The sequence below is a fragment of the Haliaeetus leucocephalus genome, unplaced genomic scaffold (genome assembly GCF_000737465.1).
Source record: "Haliaeetus leucocephalus isolate CR32 unplaced genomic scaffold, Haliaeetus_leucocephalus-4.0 Scaffold186, whole genome shotgun sequence".
In the NCBI taxonomy this organism is placed as follows: domain Eukaryota; kingdom Metazoa; phylum Chordata; class Aves; order Accipitriformes; family Accipitridae; genus Haliaeetus; species Haliaeetus leucocephalus.
Window position 1 is genome coordinate 283,477 of NW_010972622.1, and position 19,998 is coordinate 303,474.

The window sequence follows — 19,998 nt, forward strand, 5'->3', positions numbered from 1 at the left end:
GTTTAAAATTATACCTTTTGTTAGTGTTTAATGTACCTGCCAGCTAATGCCCTTATGCAGGGAGGCGGTAGGGGATTGGGATGAGTAAGGTGTGTGCATGCGTGGATTTTGGTGGAGAAAAGGAATGACAGAGAAACTCAGCAGTAATGGTGGGAAAAGGCAGAACTGTCCTGTTAGACTGGGGAGAATTATGTGCAAGAGAGGGAGGGCCTGGGCTGGGGGAAATGACCTGTCTACTAAAAAGACTCTCAAGTAGAAGGTCATAGACTGGACCCCCTTCCTGCTTCCCATCCCAGCAATTCATTTGCACTCTCTCGTTTCCTGGCAGACTTCTGTGAAAAGTCATAAGGAAGAATAATAGCAAAGCAACTTCCAAAGCGCCCATTTGAAAAGTATGTGGAGCTTTACATCCCTAAAATGGTGGTAGTAGGGGTTTGTGAATCTCCTCCAAATTACAGTATGCTTTGTCGTCACAAAATTGGCAAAGGCTTGTCCAGCTCTGACCGTGGCCTTACACAGCTCTTTGGGAAGACCCTTTTCTTCTGCTTCCATCACTTAGGAGGAGGCACAGAAAACATCACAGCATGTAATCTGCCTGTGCTGGCACTGGTGCTGCAGGCAAAACTCAACACTTCCATCTGTCTGCCTTCCCTTTGCAGGGACTTGCCTAGATTAGGGATCCTCACGGCTACCTTGGATTACAGTCGATCCTGTCTACACCAGGCATTGCAAACAGGTTAGTTAAAACATAGTTCTACATATATTTGATCTAAGGTAATAGGTATATATTTGGAAATGTGGAGAAGGCCGCCTTCTGTTAGGTTTAAACTTTGAGAAGACAAAACGGTTCAAAAGTGGTAAGTAGTCTCTTTGTGTAGCTGTAACAAAGCCTGTAGGTCTCCTAATGCCTGTTACAGGGGCGAATTGCCACCTTCTTCATCGCTCAGAGTAAGCTCTTGTGCCCAGGTTCAGCCCGTGATAGATTTTTCATTTATGAGTCTCCATGGTTCTAAGGGGATTTTGTATGGGTTGAGTTCTGCAGGTGCTAATTTGATATTTTGATTTGTTTGAGGGTTTTCTTTTTTAATTCTCTTGACTCTTCACAAGGGAATTCTTCCAGCAAGTTTCAGGTGGGTCTGCTGACTGAATTATTTATTAAGCAATCTGCAGCATGCTTGGTGTATTGCAAACAAAATTGATGTGGCGTCCGCGCCACCATGTTCACACTCTTGACTCAGATTTTCCAAAGCCTCAAAGTAGATTGTCTCCAATTCTTTCTTCATCAGACCAATAATCATCTCCAAAACAGTGTCTTGTAATTCTTTTGAACTTAATATAAGCCCTCTGCTATCAGTAAGGCCTCAGGCTGCCCAAAATGCTCTCTTGTTAATGGACATTTAAAACATGCTGCCTCATAGCACACACAGCAAAATACTTAACTTTATTACACATCAGCTGTGACTTGATTACTTTTTCCTTTTAAAAAATGCATGCGATCCCTCCCAGCTAAGGACCTGAATTCACAAAAGGCTTTGCGCATGAGTTCCTCGTGGAATCAAAACTTTAAATATCTTAAATATCTTTAAATACCCTGCAAATGCCATGCATGGAGCAGTTGAGTAAGTGGAGCCTATGTGGGTATGCATTTAATCTCTAGAAGGTTTGTTTTCTCTAGCTGCAAAGCAATCATAAGTCGGTCACCCAGGACCACAGCACAGGGTAGTGATGGAGCTGGGAACAGGACTCGGGTGAACGTTGCTCTGGCGCTCTGCCTTACTTTGTTTGGAGAAGAGCCCCTCGTCTCTCGGATGCTATCACAACACGTGCCTCCTGTGTCAGCTTCATGTCAGCCCAGCATCCTGGCATGCACAGAACCACTCCACATAATAGTTCTCATTTATCTTCTTGCCAGAAGTAGGAAGAGGCAATATCCCCAACAAATCAAGAACAAGATTAACTTCAGGAAAAAGTCGTCATTGCTCTGTCGGTGCTGACACCCTTGAATAAGCAGTGCTGGAGAAATGGTGAAGTGTGGCTGTTGTCCTCGCTACACTTGTCCGGCTTTGCAAACATTCTCTTGTGATGCTGCAGTTGCTTTGAGACGTTAAAGTTGAGGTTGAAGGTGGGAATGAGATCCACAACAGAGCAGATGCACTCTTGGATGCAAAGCTCATGTTTATTCTGTTTTTCTGCATGCTGTGCGTGCTCCAGAGGAGTTGCTCCTGTTGAGAGTGCTGCTCTATGCAAGCTAGTCTTCAGAAAATTTGTACTCTTAAATACCCTGTACAAACTCCAAGGGGTGCCTGATTATTAGCACAACACACTTGAGACTGCTGCGAAGTGCGCTTTGGGTTTACTTCTTTTTACAGACAGCCTGTAGGTTATTTGCATCAGCTAATAAGGCAAGAGAGAGAGAAAAACTCATACAGACTTGAGCACAGTCTATTTTGGTTGAAAATGTCTCTTCAGTTTTCCGTGAGACAGCAGCTGCTTGTCAGGTCTGTGCTGACAGAACTTTGAAGCACGCTTCAGTAATCTGTCTGCATTTCTCTGCTTCCCCTTGCTGTTTCCAACATGCTAAAAATCATCAAAACAGTGAAATACTGTCCCGCGGCTGCAGGAAGAGGAATGAGAATGTGTTCCCAGTATCCAATCATCTGCTTATTCTGCCTGTTCTTAAGAATAGAATTTATTGAAGCAATTTATCCTGACTAAATGAGATATAAATCTGAGCACATGTATGTACATACCAGTCATATTCTGTAGTGAATGAGCAGCTAAATCTTTCTTTAAAGAATGAGTGAATCCTCCTGACACTTTGCAAGATCAAGTAAACTGAGGTTTTTGCAGTGTGTTGGTTCCGATTTTTTTTAATAGAGCTGCTTGTTATGCTATCAGAAGTAGCTGGCAGGCAGCCTGAAATGCCATTGGGTTTTTGTTTTGTTTTTTCTGCTCTCCATTTCAGTTAGTGTTATCAAAGCCCCAGGAGTGACAGCTGATCCATTTCTTTAATTTCTCAAATAGCTTTTATATGCATCAGAAGCATAAATATGAGCTAGAGAGACCCCAAAGTTCTTCATATTGGTGAAGGCAGCAGGCCACTTAAGTGACAGCGGTAAGGACAGATCTTTGACCTGTGTTAATTAAAAAAGCATAGGGTTGGCTGCCCTGTGAAATACAGCAGTCTCCCTCCATAATAATTATGCTGCATGTTTAACAGTAAGACTTGTTTGTTGATGGAATAAACACATCCCCAACCTCATCCCACACAACCGAGCTTAAACGTAGGAGGGTGATTTAAACAGTCTTCGAATACTTCCAGCACCAGCCTGACTTTGACAGCAAGGGGCATTACAACTGTCCTTTAAAGTTTTGTGACTTTGCTGCTGTCTCAATACCATAGCTTTTAACTTGGAGCTGCTTAATCACTTGACAATTGCTGAATGCGGTGCTGGACTGGCAGAGGACTTCTGATTTTTGTGGTTAGTTTGAGAACAAACTGTAAAGTCTGATGCCCCAGGCTCCCTTTGTAGAGCAGTTCACCAGCATACCTGGCTGTGAGGACTCGGAGAGGAGCTTTCAGGCTCTCACATGGCCACGCGCTTAGCTTGCTAGCTGTAAGCATGGTCATTCCTGGTGTTAATTACACTGTCAAAGCGCTGTTCAAACATGAACCTGTGAGCCCCCACAAGTGCAAAGTTCTGCCCCTCACTTTGTAGGCAGGTAACCAACTTGTCAAAGCCTGCACAAATCATTGACTAAATAGGGATTAAGAAATTTGGAACTAACGACTCTCACTTCTACCTTCAGCTTGATAGACAACACTGACTGCAGCTCCTGGGAGCCTTGGCCGTGCTGAGAGCTGTGGGACAGATCCTTATCTCTTATCAACAAGGAAGAGAGGCGCAAAGTGAGACTGGTCACAGTCTGACCGTTGGGAGGGGGAAAAACAAGGTCCAGGTTGACCAAGACAACAATTCTTGACTTTTATTTGGTCTGTATCCTGATAACCATAGTCTTACCTGCCACCATACTGCAGAGGTGATGGTAAAATAGCAGTCATCGAGTTTCCTTTGTGTCTGATCTGATTTCTCTTGTTATTTTCTTACAGAAAGAATAGTAATTAGTAGGCTGCCCTCTGCTAGGAGTGGGTGATGGACTAAGCACTGTCTCTTGACTCATTCAGAGCTGTAGCTTTTTGTGCAGCTAAGTGGAAGGTTTAGGTGCAATATTTTTGGACCTTGACTGAAGGTGATAAAAAGTGTTTAATGAGTTTTGTGCTTCTCTTCTTTGCAGTATCAGGGAGTTGATCTGAGCAGTGGTTTGCTATTACAAGAAGGTTTGACCTCTTCATCCCTCCTTGCTAGAGGCTGCTTTTGCATGTTAAAACTTCCTGAGGAAGCCTGGGCTTCTCTGTGCCTCCAGAGCAGGTCATGACAGCGGCTCGTATGTCCACTGTTAGGATGCAGCAGGTGCATGTAAGTCAGCTACTTCAGGGCCTGAAGGAGATTCCTCTTGGAGGAGGATCAGGTGGAGGTGAGATCCCATTTGTTTAGCAGGCAAGAACAATGGGTCAGTATTTTGGTTTCTCAAGTTCCCAATTTGAAGCTTTGTTAGAAGTTCAGGAGGATGGTACGAAGAGTCCTATCTTTTTAATGTGTCCTCATTCAGACTCATCTTGGTGTCATCTGTACCCGTGTCACCTCAAGGCTAGTCTTCGCCAGGGTTTAATCTTCCTAGTGAAGACATAGAGCTGCTGTTGTCTCCTGCCACACCACTCTCCAGTTCTGCAAGCCCCATGTCACTTCTGTGTGCTTTTCTGGGGGGCTGCTGTGGTGGGTGGATGTTCCTGGCCATCTTTATTGCCTTTATTATTACGCTTGTCCTATGCGAGGGAGCGTTTTGGCTGCTTGCCTGTTCCATTTGTGAGAGGGCTATTTATCCTTTGCGAGTTCTTGTTTGCATAGGCCCTGGAGTTTTGCTTAATAAATCCAAACATAGTCTAGTGTTGTGGACTTCTCTCCCCTTTTTGTGGGAGAAGAACTGGCAGCTACTTTCTCATAGCTTTTGGTTGTTGCTATTGTGTGGTGCGGCTGAGCCACGCTCAGGGAGGGGAATTCCACCTCTTGTAGCCACCCATTTTAGCTGCACACTGCCCTAGCACATGTTAATAGAAAAATAATCTTTTTTTCATATTAAGCAATAATTGATTTCTGTGTCTTTTGCTTTTATTGAAAAGGGGACTGTTTTCTGTAGCACATGCATTCACCCTCTGCTGCTATGTTGCATTCTTGGAGCACTTTCTCATATAGCTCCTAAAAATAACAACTCTCCCCACCCTCTCACTGCTGCTCAGTGTGTGTGTGTGTGCGTGCGTGTATTAATGGTTAGAAATGCAAAAAGCTAACTAAAAGAGCCTGTGTCTTCGTGAATGCATTTTGGCTGCGTTCTGGTTTCATTTCTGCTCTTGGCTTTAGCAGGCTGACATGAGTCTCTGAAGCCAAGTGCTGAACTTGGAGTAAGAGATGCTGGAAGCAACATGAACAGCCAGAACATGTTCGCACAGTAAACCCCCTGAAGAGATAGCATTTGCTTTATTATAGCTTTTTAAAATCCTGCTATAAAAATATCAGTGGGTGGAGGGAACCATTATTTCTTGAATTTGAGGTGGTGGGGGTTACTTTATTTACTCTTATTTTTTATTAATAAGAATAGCTTCACTTGTAGCATAATAGGACTGAGTGTTTTGTTATCCTTGGCTATAATCTGTGATAAACTACCCCTGCCATCAGCCTTGTAGTTTACCCACTAGGGAGCCAGATTATTGCCTTGTAAAACGGAGCACCACTCCTATAATCCCTTAATTAATTAAATGACAAATTTTAGTTCTCTCCCATTGAAAATATAACTTGTACATAGAGAGGACTTGGATTTATTTGATCGCTTCTTGCTTGCACTTTTCTTTTTTTTTTCCTGTAGATTGTCACTGTCTTTGCTTATGTGTCTGTACTTTCTACTGTAAATACTAAGGGAGGGTGAAGCAGGCTGTGCCCTTCCTCGACACCCTCCATCGGGGGGGGTGTTTCGTAGGTCTTTGCTGCACCGGCCAGTCCTTTCCAAGAGATGAGTGTTGTCCCCATCTTGCAGGTGGTGACACTGAGATGCAGAAAGTCCCTTGATCCTCTGGAGAATTGGTGGTGGGCCTTGGTGGGAGCACAAGTGTGGAAAACTCCTGTCCCTTTCCTACCCATTAGCCCATACTGTCTCACTTTGTCACAGTTACCAGTGAGCTCTTCTAGCTGTGATGCAGCGCTTTCTCTTCATACGTGAAAAATTGACTGGGCCCTCCAAAGTCTTATTTAAACTTGGGTTGGATTAATTTCTCTTCCCTGATCGTGTCTGGGGCACAAAGAGATCCTCCTTCCCTGTGAGCGTGGCGTTGATTAATTACAGCCCTGCAAAGGGCAGCTTCTGCTCTTGATATTTTTAATTTTTTTAGCTTATTTAACAATTTCCTCTTCTCTCCTCTCTCCTCAGCTTAGCTCAGCTGCATGAAATATGGGAGACGACAGGCCGTTTGTGTGCAATGCCCCTGGCTGTGGACAGGTACGTTTACAGTATACTTTATTGTGAATGTGTCGTTGTGAATCAAAGTGGCTGTTTTATCACTGAGGCAAAGAGTTTAAAGCCGGTGTTTTACGTGATCACTGGAGGTAATCAGATCAGAGGATTTGCAGTGTGTAAATCCAGGTTATGAGCAAGTGCAGGCACTCCAAAGTAATGAAATCTGCCTTGCTTTGTGGCGTATTGTTATTCTGCTGGTGTTTTCCATGAGACCCACGCAGCCCAGAGAAAACATGCTGATCTCTTGTTAATGTTTTCTGATAACATTGCTCATCTTCTTTCAAGGCTATTTAACCAAAGGACAGATACTCGTTCTCTGTCGGGATGAGTTAGCTGCTGTAGCATATTCTGTAAAGCAGCTGAGAATGTGACAGTCGATGGTTTGTGTTACGTGAACCCCAAACTGCTGTAGTCTATTTTGGGCATGCAAAAAAAAAAAAAAAAACCACCAAAAAAAACCAACACCCAAACCATTGTGAATTTTTCCTCCATGGACAGCATGCTAGAGTTGGCTATGGCCTTGCAAAACTTTTGCTCGCTTTCCTAGGGCAAACGATTATTGCTTTGAATGAGTCACATCCCCTTTTCAGGCATACAACCTTTCTCGTAGGCTCACCTGCCTGGGAAGGCACCTTTCCGTTGCATTTTGCTTGGTTCTGCAATAAAGATAGTGCTTTCCCAAAGCCAAGCTTAGGGTTTCTCTGGCACTCGGTGGCACAGTGTCTTGGCGACTCACATGCTGCATTAATGGGAGGAACAGGGGAATTGTGCAATTACTGCTGGGGCTATTTGAATGGGAGCTATTAGAAACTGGGGCTTCTGTGGAAGTACAGCCCTGTGCAGAGTCCAGGGAGAACTGGGATTGTCTGTTCTGAAGTGTTTGAACCTCAAAATGCTAAGATGCCTTTTCTAGGGGAAGGGGTGGGGTAGAATTGTGGCTTTTAATTAGATATTTAGTGAAGTGCACACACTTTGTTTTCCTGGCTGCAACCGTTGGATGTCGGGTTGCCAAACTATTATGGCTGTGACGCGTTTGGGAGCTCTAACCGATCCCAGGGTACTCCCCCTCTCCCATCTCCCCCCCCAATTCTTCAGTGTATTTAATATCTTAATGCCACTTGTGGGTCTCTCAATTGCAATTAAAGATAATTCTGCATCCCCAGGGCATGTCCTCTGAGACTGCATGTGAATTCTGTGACGCATTTATTTTTATAGCACAGAAATGGGTCAAAAATCTCATCTGGTAACTCTTGGGGACTGGGGCTCTTTAAAAACACACAGTTAGGACTTCTCAGTTTTTTGATCATTCTAGCACTAGTCTCATCTGAAGCATTTTCTATCCACTTGCAGGTGATCTTCCTTTTTTTTTTTTTGTAGGCTGCTTTTTATCTTGAACTTCTTTGCCTGTGAAATTGTGCAAGTCATTTATAAAATGTATTAGCTGTATTTGAGCACTTAATGATGTGAGGACTTCAATCATACAACCTTAAAATCGGATTCAAACAAGCAATTAAGGCAAACAACAATGTATTTAAATTTAATCTCCCACAATCTCCCACAAATGACATATAAAGGTGGTTGCTTCCTCCTTTCGCTGTTCCAGACTGCTGCTTATGGGTAATTCTGACAATTCTTCATGTTAATATTGAAATGTTAGAATCCGGGTAATTCATACCGGTATGATTCATTGTGATCTAACCTGACCTCGTGCACAGTTTCCTAGAACGTCCTTCAATACCTGTTCAAACCAGAGCATGTATTAAATAATGATGATCCAAGCTTGATTTAAAATATTTCCAGTGATGGAAAATTCACCACAGCCCTTGGTTAAGTTGTTCTAATAGTTAATTGCTCTCACTGGTGAGGAAAAATTATGCCTTATTTCCAGTCTAAACCTGTTCAGCTGCAGCTTCCAGGCTGTGGATCTTGTTAATTTTTGTTTGTTAAACAGAAGATCCTTCCTATCAAATTTCTGATGTCTGTAGGTGTTTGCTGACTGATCAAGTCATCCCTTAACAGTCCTTCAGACTAACTAAATACGTGGAGCTCTGAGTCTCTCCCTGTAAGTCCTAATGTCTTACATGCATTTTTTGTCCTGTTTCTGTACATCAGCTTCACGTTGAAGGTTTTTAAGAGCCTTTACAAATTCTGCTCACCGCTAATGCGCAGCAGTACTGCTGTGGAAGCACAGTGGTTCCCAAGAGCTGTACAGACGGCTGTGGAACGATCATCAACTAAAATGAATGTTCGATGAGTTGTGCTTCCTGGGGCAAGTGGAGTAAAATTGGATCATTGCATGAGCTGGACAGGATAACACAATTGGTAGCTTTGAATATAAAAAATAAATCCGAATTTGAAGTTGGGAGGCTGGTGGTGGCCAGCAGCTGTCGGCAGGGCTCGACCTCTGAAGCGTGTGCTGCATTGTTTCCCCAGCAACTTGTGCTGCCTTTTGGCACTAAACCCTGACCCTTGACAAGCCACTGTGGATCATCCCATCAGAAATGGCTTCTTCGTGTGGACTCATGTTAGTGAAGCCTTAATAAGGGTCAGAGGGGACTGCACCTATCTCGGTTCATTCCCTCATTCCCAAAGATCAAGACCCTTGTCTTCAAACACAGGGAACAAAAAGGGGCAGTCATCTCTGTGTGATCTGCTTCAGAAACATCCTGACCTTCCCACAAGTGCTGAGGGCCTATGGCTCCCATCAGAGTCTGTATGATCCAGAGTTTTGAGCTTTCTCTAAGGTAATCACCCAGGCACACAAATGCACGCCTAAGTGGTGCTGTGTTACTGCTTATAGCATGGGAGGCTTTTTCCCAGCTCAAAAGCAAGCCAAACTGTGGCTGGCACTGGAGAAGGGAGACTTGCTTGCAGGATTCAGCCTTTTTTCCTGATTCTCTAAGACCTTTGGGTGCATTTTGCTTAGGAAAAAAGCCATTTTGAATGGGAGGGTGTCGGTGACTGTTGAGCCTCTTGGGTTATCAGGGTCAACATTTTTGGGATAACGCCTGGCACGCTGGGTCCTTTCACCACCATGGCTCCAGCATCTCTGTTCCTTTCTCATTTCTAAACCTTTGATCCCGTGCCCGATCCATTGGTGTGTTTTTATCCTTGCAGACTCCTGCTCTTTTGGGTGTTCCCCTGTTTGAGGAGTGCACTTAGGTTTTGGTGGGCTGCTCCTGCTGCACAGGAACAGGCTGCTTTGGTCCTGAGCAAGATGGGATGGGCTTCTGGATTTCACTGTCAGTTGGGGCAGTGGGCATGGGGACAAATCGCCTGGTCCTTTTCCGCTTGCTAAAATTAGTGATCTGCCTCTTGCAAATGCTGCGTTGAGACATGCAGTAGCATGGGAGGTCACGGGAGAAGGAGAAGGTAGAGCAGAGCCAAACTAATTTGAACAGGAGACTGGAGACAATTACTGTGAAGCTAGTGGTGATTTCCCCCATTTAGTTTAAAGGGAAAAAAAAAAGTTATTTTGCTTCCTGGTGTAATTTCTTTGAACCATTAGCTGCCTCTTTCCCTCTGTAGCTGGTACCAGCCCTGTCTTTTATGCTGTATGCCCCGTTGTCCTCCTTTTCCTTCACTGTTTCTATGTAGAAAAAGGCTGTAAAGCTAACTTTTCAGGGAAGTGAGGAGGGGGAAGAGGGAATGGCCACCGAAAATAGATAAGCAGATCTTGCTGTACCCCCCATATCATCACAGCTAGTGGGCTTTCAGTGGGTATGTAAACATGTTTTGGTTGCTAGGTCTTTAATGGTTGTTATTTTTGGATCCTGTACGCGATCACTTCCCAACAGTGAGTCTGCTGTGACACAGCTGACTTCTAAATGTGCCACATATATACTGCTTTTAAAAAAGATTCTTCTCAAGGTCATTTATCTGGTTTCTTCTCTAAGAGGACAGGTGACGCATTTTTCCCTGGCCCCCTCTGCACAGAGGGACAAGAGCTATTCTCCAGCAGGGACGTGGCCCTCCCATGCCGCTGTCTGAAGGCAAGAAGGGAGGTAGAGGCAGGCCCCTGCCTCCAAAATGTCTGCAGAGGATGCAGAGCAGTGCCTCAAGTAAGGCTTTCATTGAATCTGTTAAGTGAAACTAATCTGGGGGTGGTGTGCGCTGCTAATCATTATTAAAATCTTCTAATCCCATTTAAAACATACTGAGTGATGAAAGGCAGCCTTAGTGCAACCAAGTGTTAGCTGTAAACTTCAGCATTGCCATTAAAGTTGAAAGGTATTAACTAAGTCTATATAATGAGACAGCTCTGACTCATTAACACAGGGTAATTAAAACTTCGGCCATCCTGTCTAAGGCATCTAGAGCAAAGGTCTGGAAGGAAGGAGGGGGCTTCGGATGCTCTGGTGCTGCTTGATTACCGTGAGCTAGTGATGGCAGAGGGAAGTTGCTCAAAGTCTGGCTGTATATCCTCCCTTATAAAACTGTTAGACCCTTCTCAGGGTGCCTGATGGGTGATTTGAGGAGGCAAGCTGGCAGTGTGAAATGTAGATTGGTGGATAGAGGTGCCTCTCCAACAGTTGTGCTGCTTCTGCTCTTCTCCTGAAGGCTTCAGGAACGCTGGTTGCTTAAGGCTTTATGAAGTGTCATAATGGAGGAACATCTTTATTAATAAAACTGTTTGGTCCACTCCTGTTGCCCAAACTAATGGAGGAGCCATAATATTGAATGTATTCTACTGGGACCAGGACTTACCCTAGCCCCTGCCTCCCCACTCCACACCATTTCACTTTTTATAAGTGACACAAATCATCACTCAGGCCCTAATTCCAGTACTACAGTTATACAGGCCATTTCCTCAAACAATCGTTTGCTTTTTTAAACCCACCCTTAATTTAACAATTTATTCCCCTTAAACCCATGCCACTGAGGTGATGCTCGTGCAGTGTCCGAGAAATGTGAAGCCCAGAACTTTCACGAGGCCAGAAAATGATTTTTCTTCTTTGTGGTTTATTGTATCCTCTTATCTTGTCATATAATAGAAATAATGTTTATGGCATTGAGGCCTCAGCATCACTTGGCATTTAACCAACCTCAAAAGCAGTTTATTGCTTTGTATACTCTGCTGCCATGACCATTATCCCTTAAATCTCTATTGCTTTGTAATATACGAGGCAACAAATGGCTTCTGCGATTGGTTAAATGTGGAACTGAAGCTAAGGTGTGTTTTGTAGCTTGTATAATCCAAATGAATATAGATTATTCTTTTTATATGAGTCCTGGTGTAGAGAGGAAAAAATGGCCCTCTTCTCTTTCCAAGAAGCAGTGAGCTCTTCTTGTCACAGTTCAAACTTTCGAGTTGCCCAGGACATGCACAGTCCCTTGGCCTCTTGGAGGTTTGTTGTGGGATTTCCAGCCATGGAGTTACTGCTGTCAGCAGCCTGAGCTGTGATTTGTACCGGTGTATCTCCATCCCAGTTTCAGGTAGGGACCAGCTCCACCAGTGTGAGGAAGGAGTCTTGTCCCTGTCTCTGCAGGTCTGTCAGTGGCTGAATGTCCTCAGTGGAAACAGATCGTTCAAGACAAGCTATTGTGATTAAGAGAGGCAGAATAATATAGTGAAGCAAGCAGACAGGCGTGTAGAGCAGTCCAGAGGTGGGAAGAAGAAAGTGCCCATGCCCATTTACTTTACAACAAAGCGTCTTTCTTTTGCGATAATTTCAAAGGTTTGCTTTGTTACCGTCCTTCTTTCCTTCCAGTTATGGCGTGAAGCAAAAGGTAAGAAAATATTCCCTGTCTCGAAGCTGCCGGGAGCCTCCTTTACTTATCTGAGAAAATCCAAAGGGATGTCTCAGCCCTGCTGGAGCTTGCTGCCAGCCCTTGCCAGGACCACGCATGCGCAGGACACGAATGTGTTCGGTTTGAATATGAGCATATACAGAAAGAAATACTTGTGTTTTGATTTAACAGCCTCCTTAGAGTCTGCCTCCTGAGACTTTGTTCCTGAAGCTTATGAAGGGAAGCCAGACAAACTGCCTAAGAAATTCAGAGAGTTAAAATTGAATCTTTGAGAAACTTCAGCCCAATTGGCTACCTGCTGTTAGAGCAAACAGGAATTTAAATGGTTATTAAGCAGAGTTATGACACCCTGTCCTCCAGTAGAAATTGTTACTGTCCTGGCACGAAAACTGAGTGGGACTGGACTTGGACACAGGCGTAGGGTGTTTTTCCTAAAGAATTCACACTCCTAACACCCACTGATTTAATGAGGTAGGAGCCGTTATGTCTTTGGAAATCGGAGGCTTATTAATCAGGAGAATGGCTTCTGTGGAGCAGGGTGGATAATGCTAATCGCCAAAGCTGGATAGGGCTGGTGAGGGTGGCAAGCAAGAGCAGGACTTGCAACTGCCCCTTCCAGGGTTATGTGGCACGATCGACATCAGGTCTCGGCTCCAGGGGCCCCCAGGTGACCTGGACACCACGATGTCGTGGGGCTGGATGCCGTGTGTCACCAGGGGACCCAAGCAAAGGGCTGGATCACACGGGAAGCAGATCCCATCCGCCTGCGAGCCCTTGCAGGTGGCCCCAGGCAGCACAAGACTTCACCTGCATGCACAAAAGGGTTGGGGTCAAGCTGCAGCTGATGCCCCCAGCTACCAATCAAATATTAAAATGAAAAATTGTGGATGTTAATGATGGATCGAGAATAAAATCTTCTGAGCTTTCTGTTATGCTTGGGCACAGATACCCCTTGTCTGTAGTTAGCATGCAAAGTCACGTATATGTTGTGTCCCTACTGCACCCAAGTGATTTGAAGAGCTGAGCCATAAACTAGAGTTTCTTTTCTGTTTTTTAAATTGAAGGAAACGTCTGAAGCTCTGTGGCAAGGAATTCCTAGCTGTATACGCCTGCTTGCTTCACATCTGCAGCTTTTTATTTGAAGCTGCCACAGCTGAAATAAAATTCAACAGAGAAACATCTTGGTTAAAGGTCTTCTATTATTTTACAGGAATGCAGGTTTCCAGAGTTAATTATTTATTTCAAATTAAGGCCTTTACAGCTGCAGTACCTGTACATCAAGCACAAAATGGCAGATGCTACACAAATCTCCAAGCGTTTACAGTATGTAATGGGTCCGTGTAAAAGTAGTGGTTGGTTATAGTAACTCTTGAGGTAGTTAGCATCAAAAGAAGTGAATTAATTTGAATTGTAACTCATGTATTGTCAGCAGAGTAAAATGATATCTCCCACCTCTTGCTGAAGGTATTTTTGGAGGTGGGGAGGGGAAAGCTAATTTTGAATAATAATAAGCTTGAGAAGGCATCTGAAACCAGTAAACGTTTATTTTTTACACTCCTATAACTTAAAAACGGCCAAACCAATTTAAACCAAATTGGATAATAAAAAATATTGCTCCTAGGCTGAGCCCCTGTATGCCAAGTTCCAGCCTAGAATGAATTTTTATGACCAAATTATAAACCCCCTAGAAATGAAGGTTTAAAATGGAAATGTTGACAGACCTTTAACTACAAAAGCACTATAATAGAACTTCTTTTTTTATAAAATGGCTGTTTTAAAATATAATTAAGACTTAAATATTATTTAATAGCAGCATTTCCTGTAAGTTAAAATCTTTATCATTCCTATGGCTGGGATTCATTGCCAGTTCTGAGAATGCCAGCTCTGCTTTGCATTTGAAGCACGTGTACAGTGCTGAACCGACACAGACACTTGTCTGTCAAATGGAAATGGGTCTGGACAGCTTTCCAAATTCCTCTTTTCTAAATAAGAGCCTGAATGCCAAAGGACTCGCTGGACCTCTGCACAAATCCTGCGGCTCTGGGAAGAAACTGCCGTGTAAGCCTCTGCCAAAGACTCAACTTTTAATAATGTGAAATGCCGGTGGTTCATTCTTTGCAGGAAAACATGTTTGCATCCCCTCTGGCTGATTAGGTATTAATTAGGAGTTGTGCTTTTAGCGTGATGGCTGCTTTGGTGTTCTCAGCACATGCTGACAGCCTTTCAGGGCACTTTGGAAAGCTGGGGACCGAGCAGCCGGTCTGGCTGTGATGAATCTGGAAGCCCCTTGTGCTGCAGAAGGACGGCTCGGAGAGCCGTCCTTGCAGGAAAAAGGCTTTTCTTTTGCAAGGGCTTTGCGCAGTCTTCTCCCCCCTCCCGGAGGGGCGCGCTTGCTGTCGCAGCTCCAGGCTGCAGTCATCCCCAATGCCCTTTTTATTAGCGCTGGTGCCAGGCGATGGCCTCGTGCCACGGGGCAGGATGGTGCTGTGCAGCTGTTGCACCCCACCCAGCGTGTGGGGCTTGGTTTTCATTCCTGCCCCCTTTCTTGGACTTGCTAATTCCTCTTATTTTGCTGCCTTTCTTTCCTCCCCCCCCCTTCCCCATGTGAAATGCTGCCATTTAAAAATAACCCCTGGATGTTTGCTGCAGTGCCACAGATGCAGAGATTGTTGCAACACCTGGTTCCTGTACTGGCATATGGCCGGCTTGAAAGTGGAACTAGCAGTGGGAGAGTAACAGTTACTGCATGGTGTCCTCGCTGTTTTCCTGCTGGTTTTCTTGCTCTCTCTGCTGTCCTTTTGCAGGTGAATAAGCTTCCCGGCTTTAATCCTGCTGCCAAATACCTTCTCAGGACAGCCTTTGTTATCAGGGATGCTGATAGCAGGATGCTGAGACCCGAGAGATCTTCACCTTAATCTGCTGGGGTGATGTGTTTTGTATAGGGGTTTTGTTAAAAAGTCTTCATCGGAAGAAGCCAACCGGTAGAAGGCAACTTAATCTGGAAACTGGACATGTTTCTAGGTGAAACTGCATGATGTTACAAGCACAGTGTGTGCACACACTGTTGCTCATCCTCCCTTTCCTTCCTCGTGGGAGCCACAGGAGTTGCTCTGCCTTCTGCAGCCACGTGTGAAGGGCTGGGTGTGTAGAGCAGCTTTTCCCTCCTATGCAGGGACAGCCACAAGCTGGGACATCCACCCCTAAGGCCATTCTGGGAGGAGGCTGTCTTAAAGGGCAGGCATTGCAGCAAAATTTATCTGGAAACTGTTATTGCATGTATTTTCAGCTCTCACAGTGTCCTCCTCCTGTGTGTACTGCGCATGCAGTGCTAGAATATGACTGGCAAAAGGTCTCTGGGAGCCGCAGTGGACATGCTTGATAAGGCTCAGCTGCATATTTCACTAGAAACCTCCCAGATTTGCTTGATGAAATATATCCGTGAGGTTTTTTTGTGTGAAGTAACTGCTTACTAGCACAAATCAGTTTAATGTGTATGTAGAGGAGATAAGTACCTTCAACTCATGTTAGTTCCTTTCTAGTTCAGATTTTCTCAGAAACATGTGGGCTGTGACTTTGACTTCTTGCTCTGGAGATGCAGTGAGGTTGGCAATAGCTTCTACATTTCTGTTCTGGTGAATGCTTTTTCTAGAACAAGCCTTCATTAGGATTTCTTAGCCATATTGGCTGCTGCAGCAATTAAAATGAAGAAATAGCACCTCTGGATTTGAAGAAATAGCTGCATGGTTTTCCCCTCTATCGTCTTAGAGATGCTGTGCCGAGGCTGCAGAATACCTAATAACGCCTTAAAATATGCAGAAGCCAGCTTTAATGCAGGTCCTGTCAAAGAAAACGCTGTCGGAGGATGAGCCGTGCTGCAAAGCATTGGCTCGCCGTCCGCTGCCGCCGTATCAAGCACGCTCTCCAATCGCTTCATTAGCATACTTGTTCATTTTGGCGTAAAAATGGAGTATATGAGGCGGCACACAACTAGTAAACCTATTTCATGTGGCAATAGAATAGCCAGTAATGGATCTAATTGCCCTTTTGGAGCACCTCTTCTCCCAAAGGATTCTTCAACTGGTCACAAATCACATCAGAAATGCACCTACCGCTGCGCTGCGGCGCTGGGGAAGGTGTGTTTCTGGTCTCCCGTGCAAAGGGAGCCCCTCCTGCCAGTGAGATGGGGGGCTGAGAGCTTGGAGGCAGCAGCACGGTTTTCTTCAGAGGCGCTTAAAACTTCGTTTAACCTTCCTCGTTTCAGAGGAAGGGCGCCGAGTAGCGCTGCGGGGCATCAAGCCTTATTTCCAGGGAAAGCTGGACTGTTAAGCCATCTGCTTGTCGATGGGTGACTTGCAGACTCAGCAACTATAAATATATATGTACAGAGAGAGAGTGTGCACGCCAGGATATGTTCCTATATAAGCAGTCATATATGTATATCTACATATATATTTATATGAATATGAACGTATCCTGGCTACCAGTCCCCCTTTATTGGGGCTGTTTGATGCCACGTACTTGAGGGCAGCAGGAAGGAAAGTCAGCAGCAGTCGTTACTCTGGACATCGATGTAGGAGAGCATCCCCTGCTTGAAAAGTGGCCTCTGCACGGTGACAGGGGATGGAGGTTTTGCAGAATATCCAGTGATGTGTGCGCTTTACTCAGGGGCTTGCTATTTCAAAGAGGGTAGGGCTGTTCTCGCCTCCCCTCTCACAGAGCATGCAAGAGCCCCCATGCCCATCTCACACCGGCAGCACCAGTCGCTTGTGCTGCTCGCAGGACAGCGAAGCCCATTGAAGCCCATCTCATCGGGTCTGGAGTTTCTCAGACAGGTTTCTTATTATTTCAATTTCTGTTTTGTGTTTTGTTTTGGTTTTTTTACTGACCCATACCCTCGTTATTCCCAGATTACGGGATGGTTTCCACATTCTGCAGCGGTGGGGGAACGAGGATGGAGCATTTCCCCTTTCTTGGCAACATGATCAGGGCTGCAAAAATATCCACAAAGGAACATGGCCATGTACTTGCAGGGAATGGTTACTTCTCTTTTTGATTTAAAAGAGTTTCATGACCATGGAGTTTCTGCTTTGAACAAACTAATCTCAGCCCAGTCCTTACCTAAAGCTCTTGCTCTATATCAAAAATGCAAACTGCATGTGCTGCTAGCACGAAGCCATAAATTGAGCCAGGCTCTTTTATTAACTTGAAATTAGACTGATCTAAAAGCTTGCTTGTGGTCTTGAGTTTAATGAGAGCAGAAAGCTGCCGGTAGCTGCATACTCTCGAAGCCGAATGTGAACCTGTGAGTGTTGCCATGTTGACCGTGGCTTGTGAGTTTAACCTCATGTGATCTTATCTCCAGAACTGCAAAACCTGTTTTTCATCCCTGCTGTATGGCAGCTGCTGTCCCTTGTAAAGCAAATGAGAAATAGGGCACTGGGTTTGGAGGTTTTAGAGGGAGGAAGGAGGGTTGGTTAGGAAACAAGAGAGAGATCTTAAGGTACAATCAAAGCCTGCCTTACACTCAGGATTTAATTTTTCCTGGCTTTTTTGAGCTGTGGACTTTATTTTGGCCAGTAAAATATTTCCTTATGTTAGAAACAGTCTTTTGAAGACAAGGCTGTTTGGTTTTGTGGTTTGTTTGGGGGTTTTTTGTTGTTGTTGTTGTTGTTCAAAGCTTCACTTGGTACCTGTCTGCTAATCTCTGAGAAAATTATGAATTCTTTCTATTTTACTGCATGAACAGATAACTTACTCCCCAATTGCGGATGCTGCACATAGCTTTGACAAAGGCATTGTTATCATGCCATAATGGATAAGTGTAATTTTCAAAAAGGTTCATGAGTTTGCAGGATTTTCTGTAAACTTCTTGCATAAAATCCAGCCAAGTTGACACTTAAGGACAAAAAAAAACAAGTAGGGACGACTCTGCCTGGGACTTCCATCTCCTTTCCCAGCAAAAACGATGCTGAGGAGGCTGCTTTGGGTCTCAAGGAGAAAGAGTGTCATGTTTTCCTTCAGCTCCTTAGGCCCTGCACAGAGTTGTTAGTAACCAACAAGCCTGTGACCTGGTTTTATTTCAGTATCCAAATAACCAGGGGATTTTTTTTTTCCTGACCCCGCTTCCCCTATTCAGTTCTCTAATCCCAGAAGGACACAACTGAGCTTTGCAAAGACATGATGAGGCAGCTAGAGATGGCTCTTGGTAGTTGGAAAGGCAGCTAAAATCCTCTCTTTTTCTCCCAAGGATGCTCGCCGGGCCGAAGTCGGGCATTGTTGGATGGCGGAGGCCGCTCCGCCCCTCTGCGGCAGCTGGGCCAGCACGGCTGCTGGTGCAAAGCAACGCGTCGGGCGATCGATGCGGCTCTCCCCGGCCGTGGCGGTGGCGGTAGCGGTGATGCCGGAACACGGGCAAATGGGACATGCCGTGTCCTTATGCGCTTTGTGGGGAGAACCCCCCCCGAGCATCTCGTTGCTGAAGAGCAGGGTGGAAAAAAACCTTTAAACCATAATTTCTCGGGTCCTTTCTAGAGATTTCATGTGAGATCTGAGAATGAAAGCGGAGCTATTCATAGAAGGGATTTCTAGTCATGCTTTTTTTAAGCTTTAGGGGGTTTTTGGCTAACATTTCTCTCCCCTTGGGGTTTGCTGCTTTGCATGAGAACCTTTCTTAAAGAGTCAGTTCTTGGGTTGAGGTATAAAAGCTCACAATAAATATATTTATTTCTAGTAGCTCTTTTGGCGCGTGAGGAAATGTGAGATTTGTAAAGGACTGATGGATTCGCTGGGCAAATGCTGCGTTATCCTGCCGCTGGGGGGGTTGCGATGCTGTAGCCACACAAAGGACTAGCATGTGCATGTCGGAAAGAAAAAAGTACCTTTTGGGCTTTTTCTTCTCTGTGCGTAAAGAACAGGGCACGTGGCCTATCTGCAGAAGTCCCCTTTGTGTACAGAAGGTAGCAAGCGGGGATTTTTTTCTTTGCCACAGTTCTCCCCTTCCCTGGCGTAGTGGTACTGTCTGGAGGAATTTAGGCTAAAGCAGGTCCTGGGTGTGTTGGCAGAAAAGCAAAGGTCCGTGCAGGAGACTCTGAGCTGTCGGCTTGGTAGCGTCCCTGCCATTCTTAAAAGATTCCTTGCAAATCTCCTGCCGTGGTAAATCTCGGGAGGAGCGTGGCATCGTGTTTATTTAACACCTGCTTAATGATGCAAGCTGAGAAACTGCACCACCACTTCCCAAGCACTTGTACCAGCTGTTTTGCTCAAATAATTTTTTTATATGCTGGATTAAAACAATAAAAACATTAAAGTCCTAAAATTCCCCCTGAGAGTAAACATCTAGACAATAAAGAATTGTGTGTGTATAGGGGATGGGGTGGGAGAGTTTTGCAGCAGTGCAAAACAAGCTATAAATTAATCTCAGCAGTAAAGCCTGCTAAATTAAACCATTTCATAAAATGAAGTTCTTGCAAAATGTTGAATTAGTCTGTCTTTGGGGCAGTTAAAGATTTTTGGCTTCTTAACTTCTTCAGGTTATTTATAAATGGTAAATGTGTCTTGTGTAGCTGTGTCAGTTGCTGCTTTTAGGCAGAGAAGCGGGGTTTATTTTGGGGGATAGACAGGGAG

General features: G+C 44.7%; 1 protein-coding gene across 2 annotated transcripts in view; it reads left to right on the forward strand.

The window, feature by feature from the left end:
- The first annotated feature begins 656 nt into the window (after nucleotides 1-656).
- ATF7 (activating transcription factor 7) overlaps nucleotides 657-19,998 on the forward strand; it is a 52,599-nt gene continuing 33,257 nt past the window's right edge. The window contains exons 1-2 of one of the 2 annotated variants that reach the window (XM_010565073.1): nucleotides 657-736; nucleotides 6,538-6,606. In XM_010565073.1, coding sequence (XP_010563375.1) covers nucleotides 6,559-6,606 — 48 coding nt within the window. In that variant the 5' untranslated portion in view covers nucleotides 657-736; nucleotides 6,538-6,558. Of the gene's footprint in view, nucleotides 737-6,524; nucleotides 6,607-19,998 lie in introns of those variants that run through there. The other variant, XM_010565074.1, reaches the window with a different exon arrangement.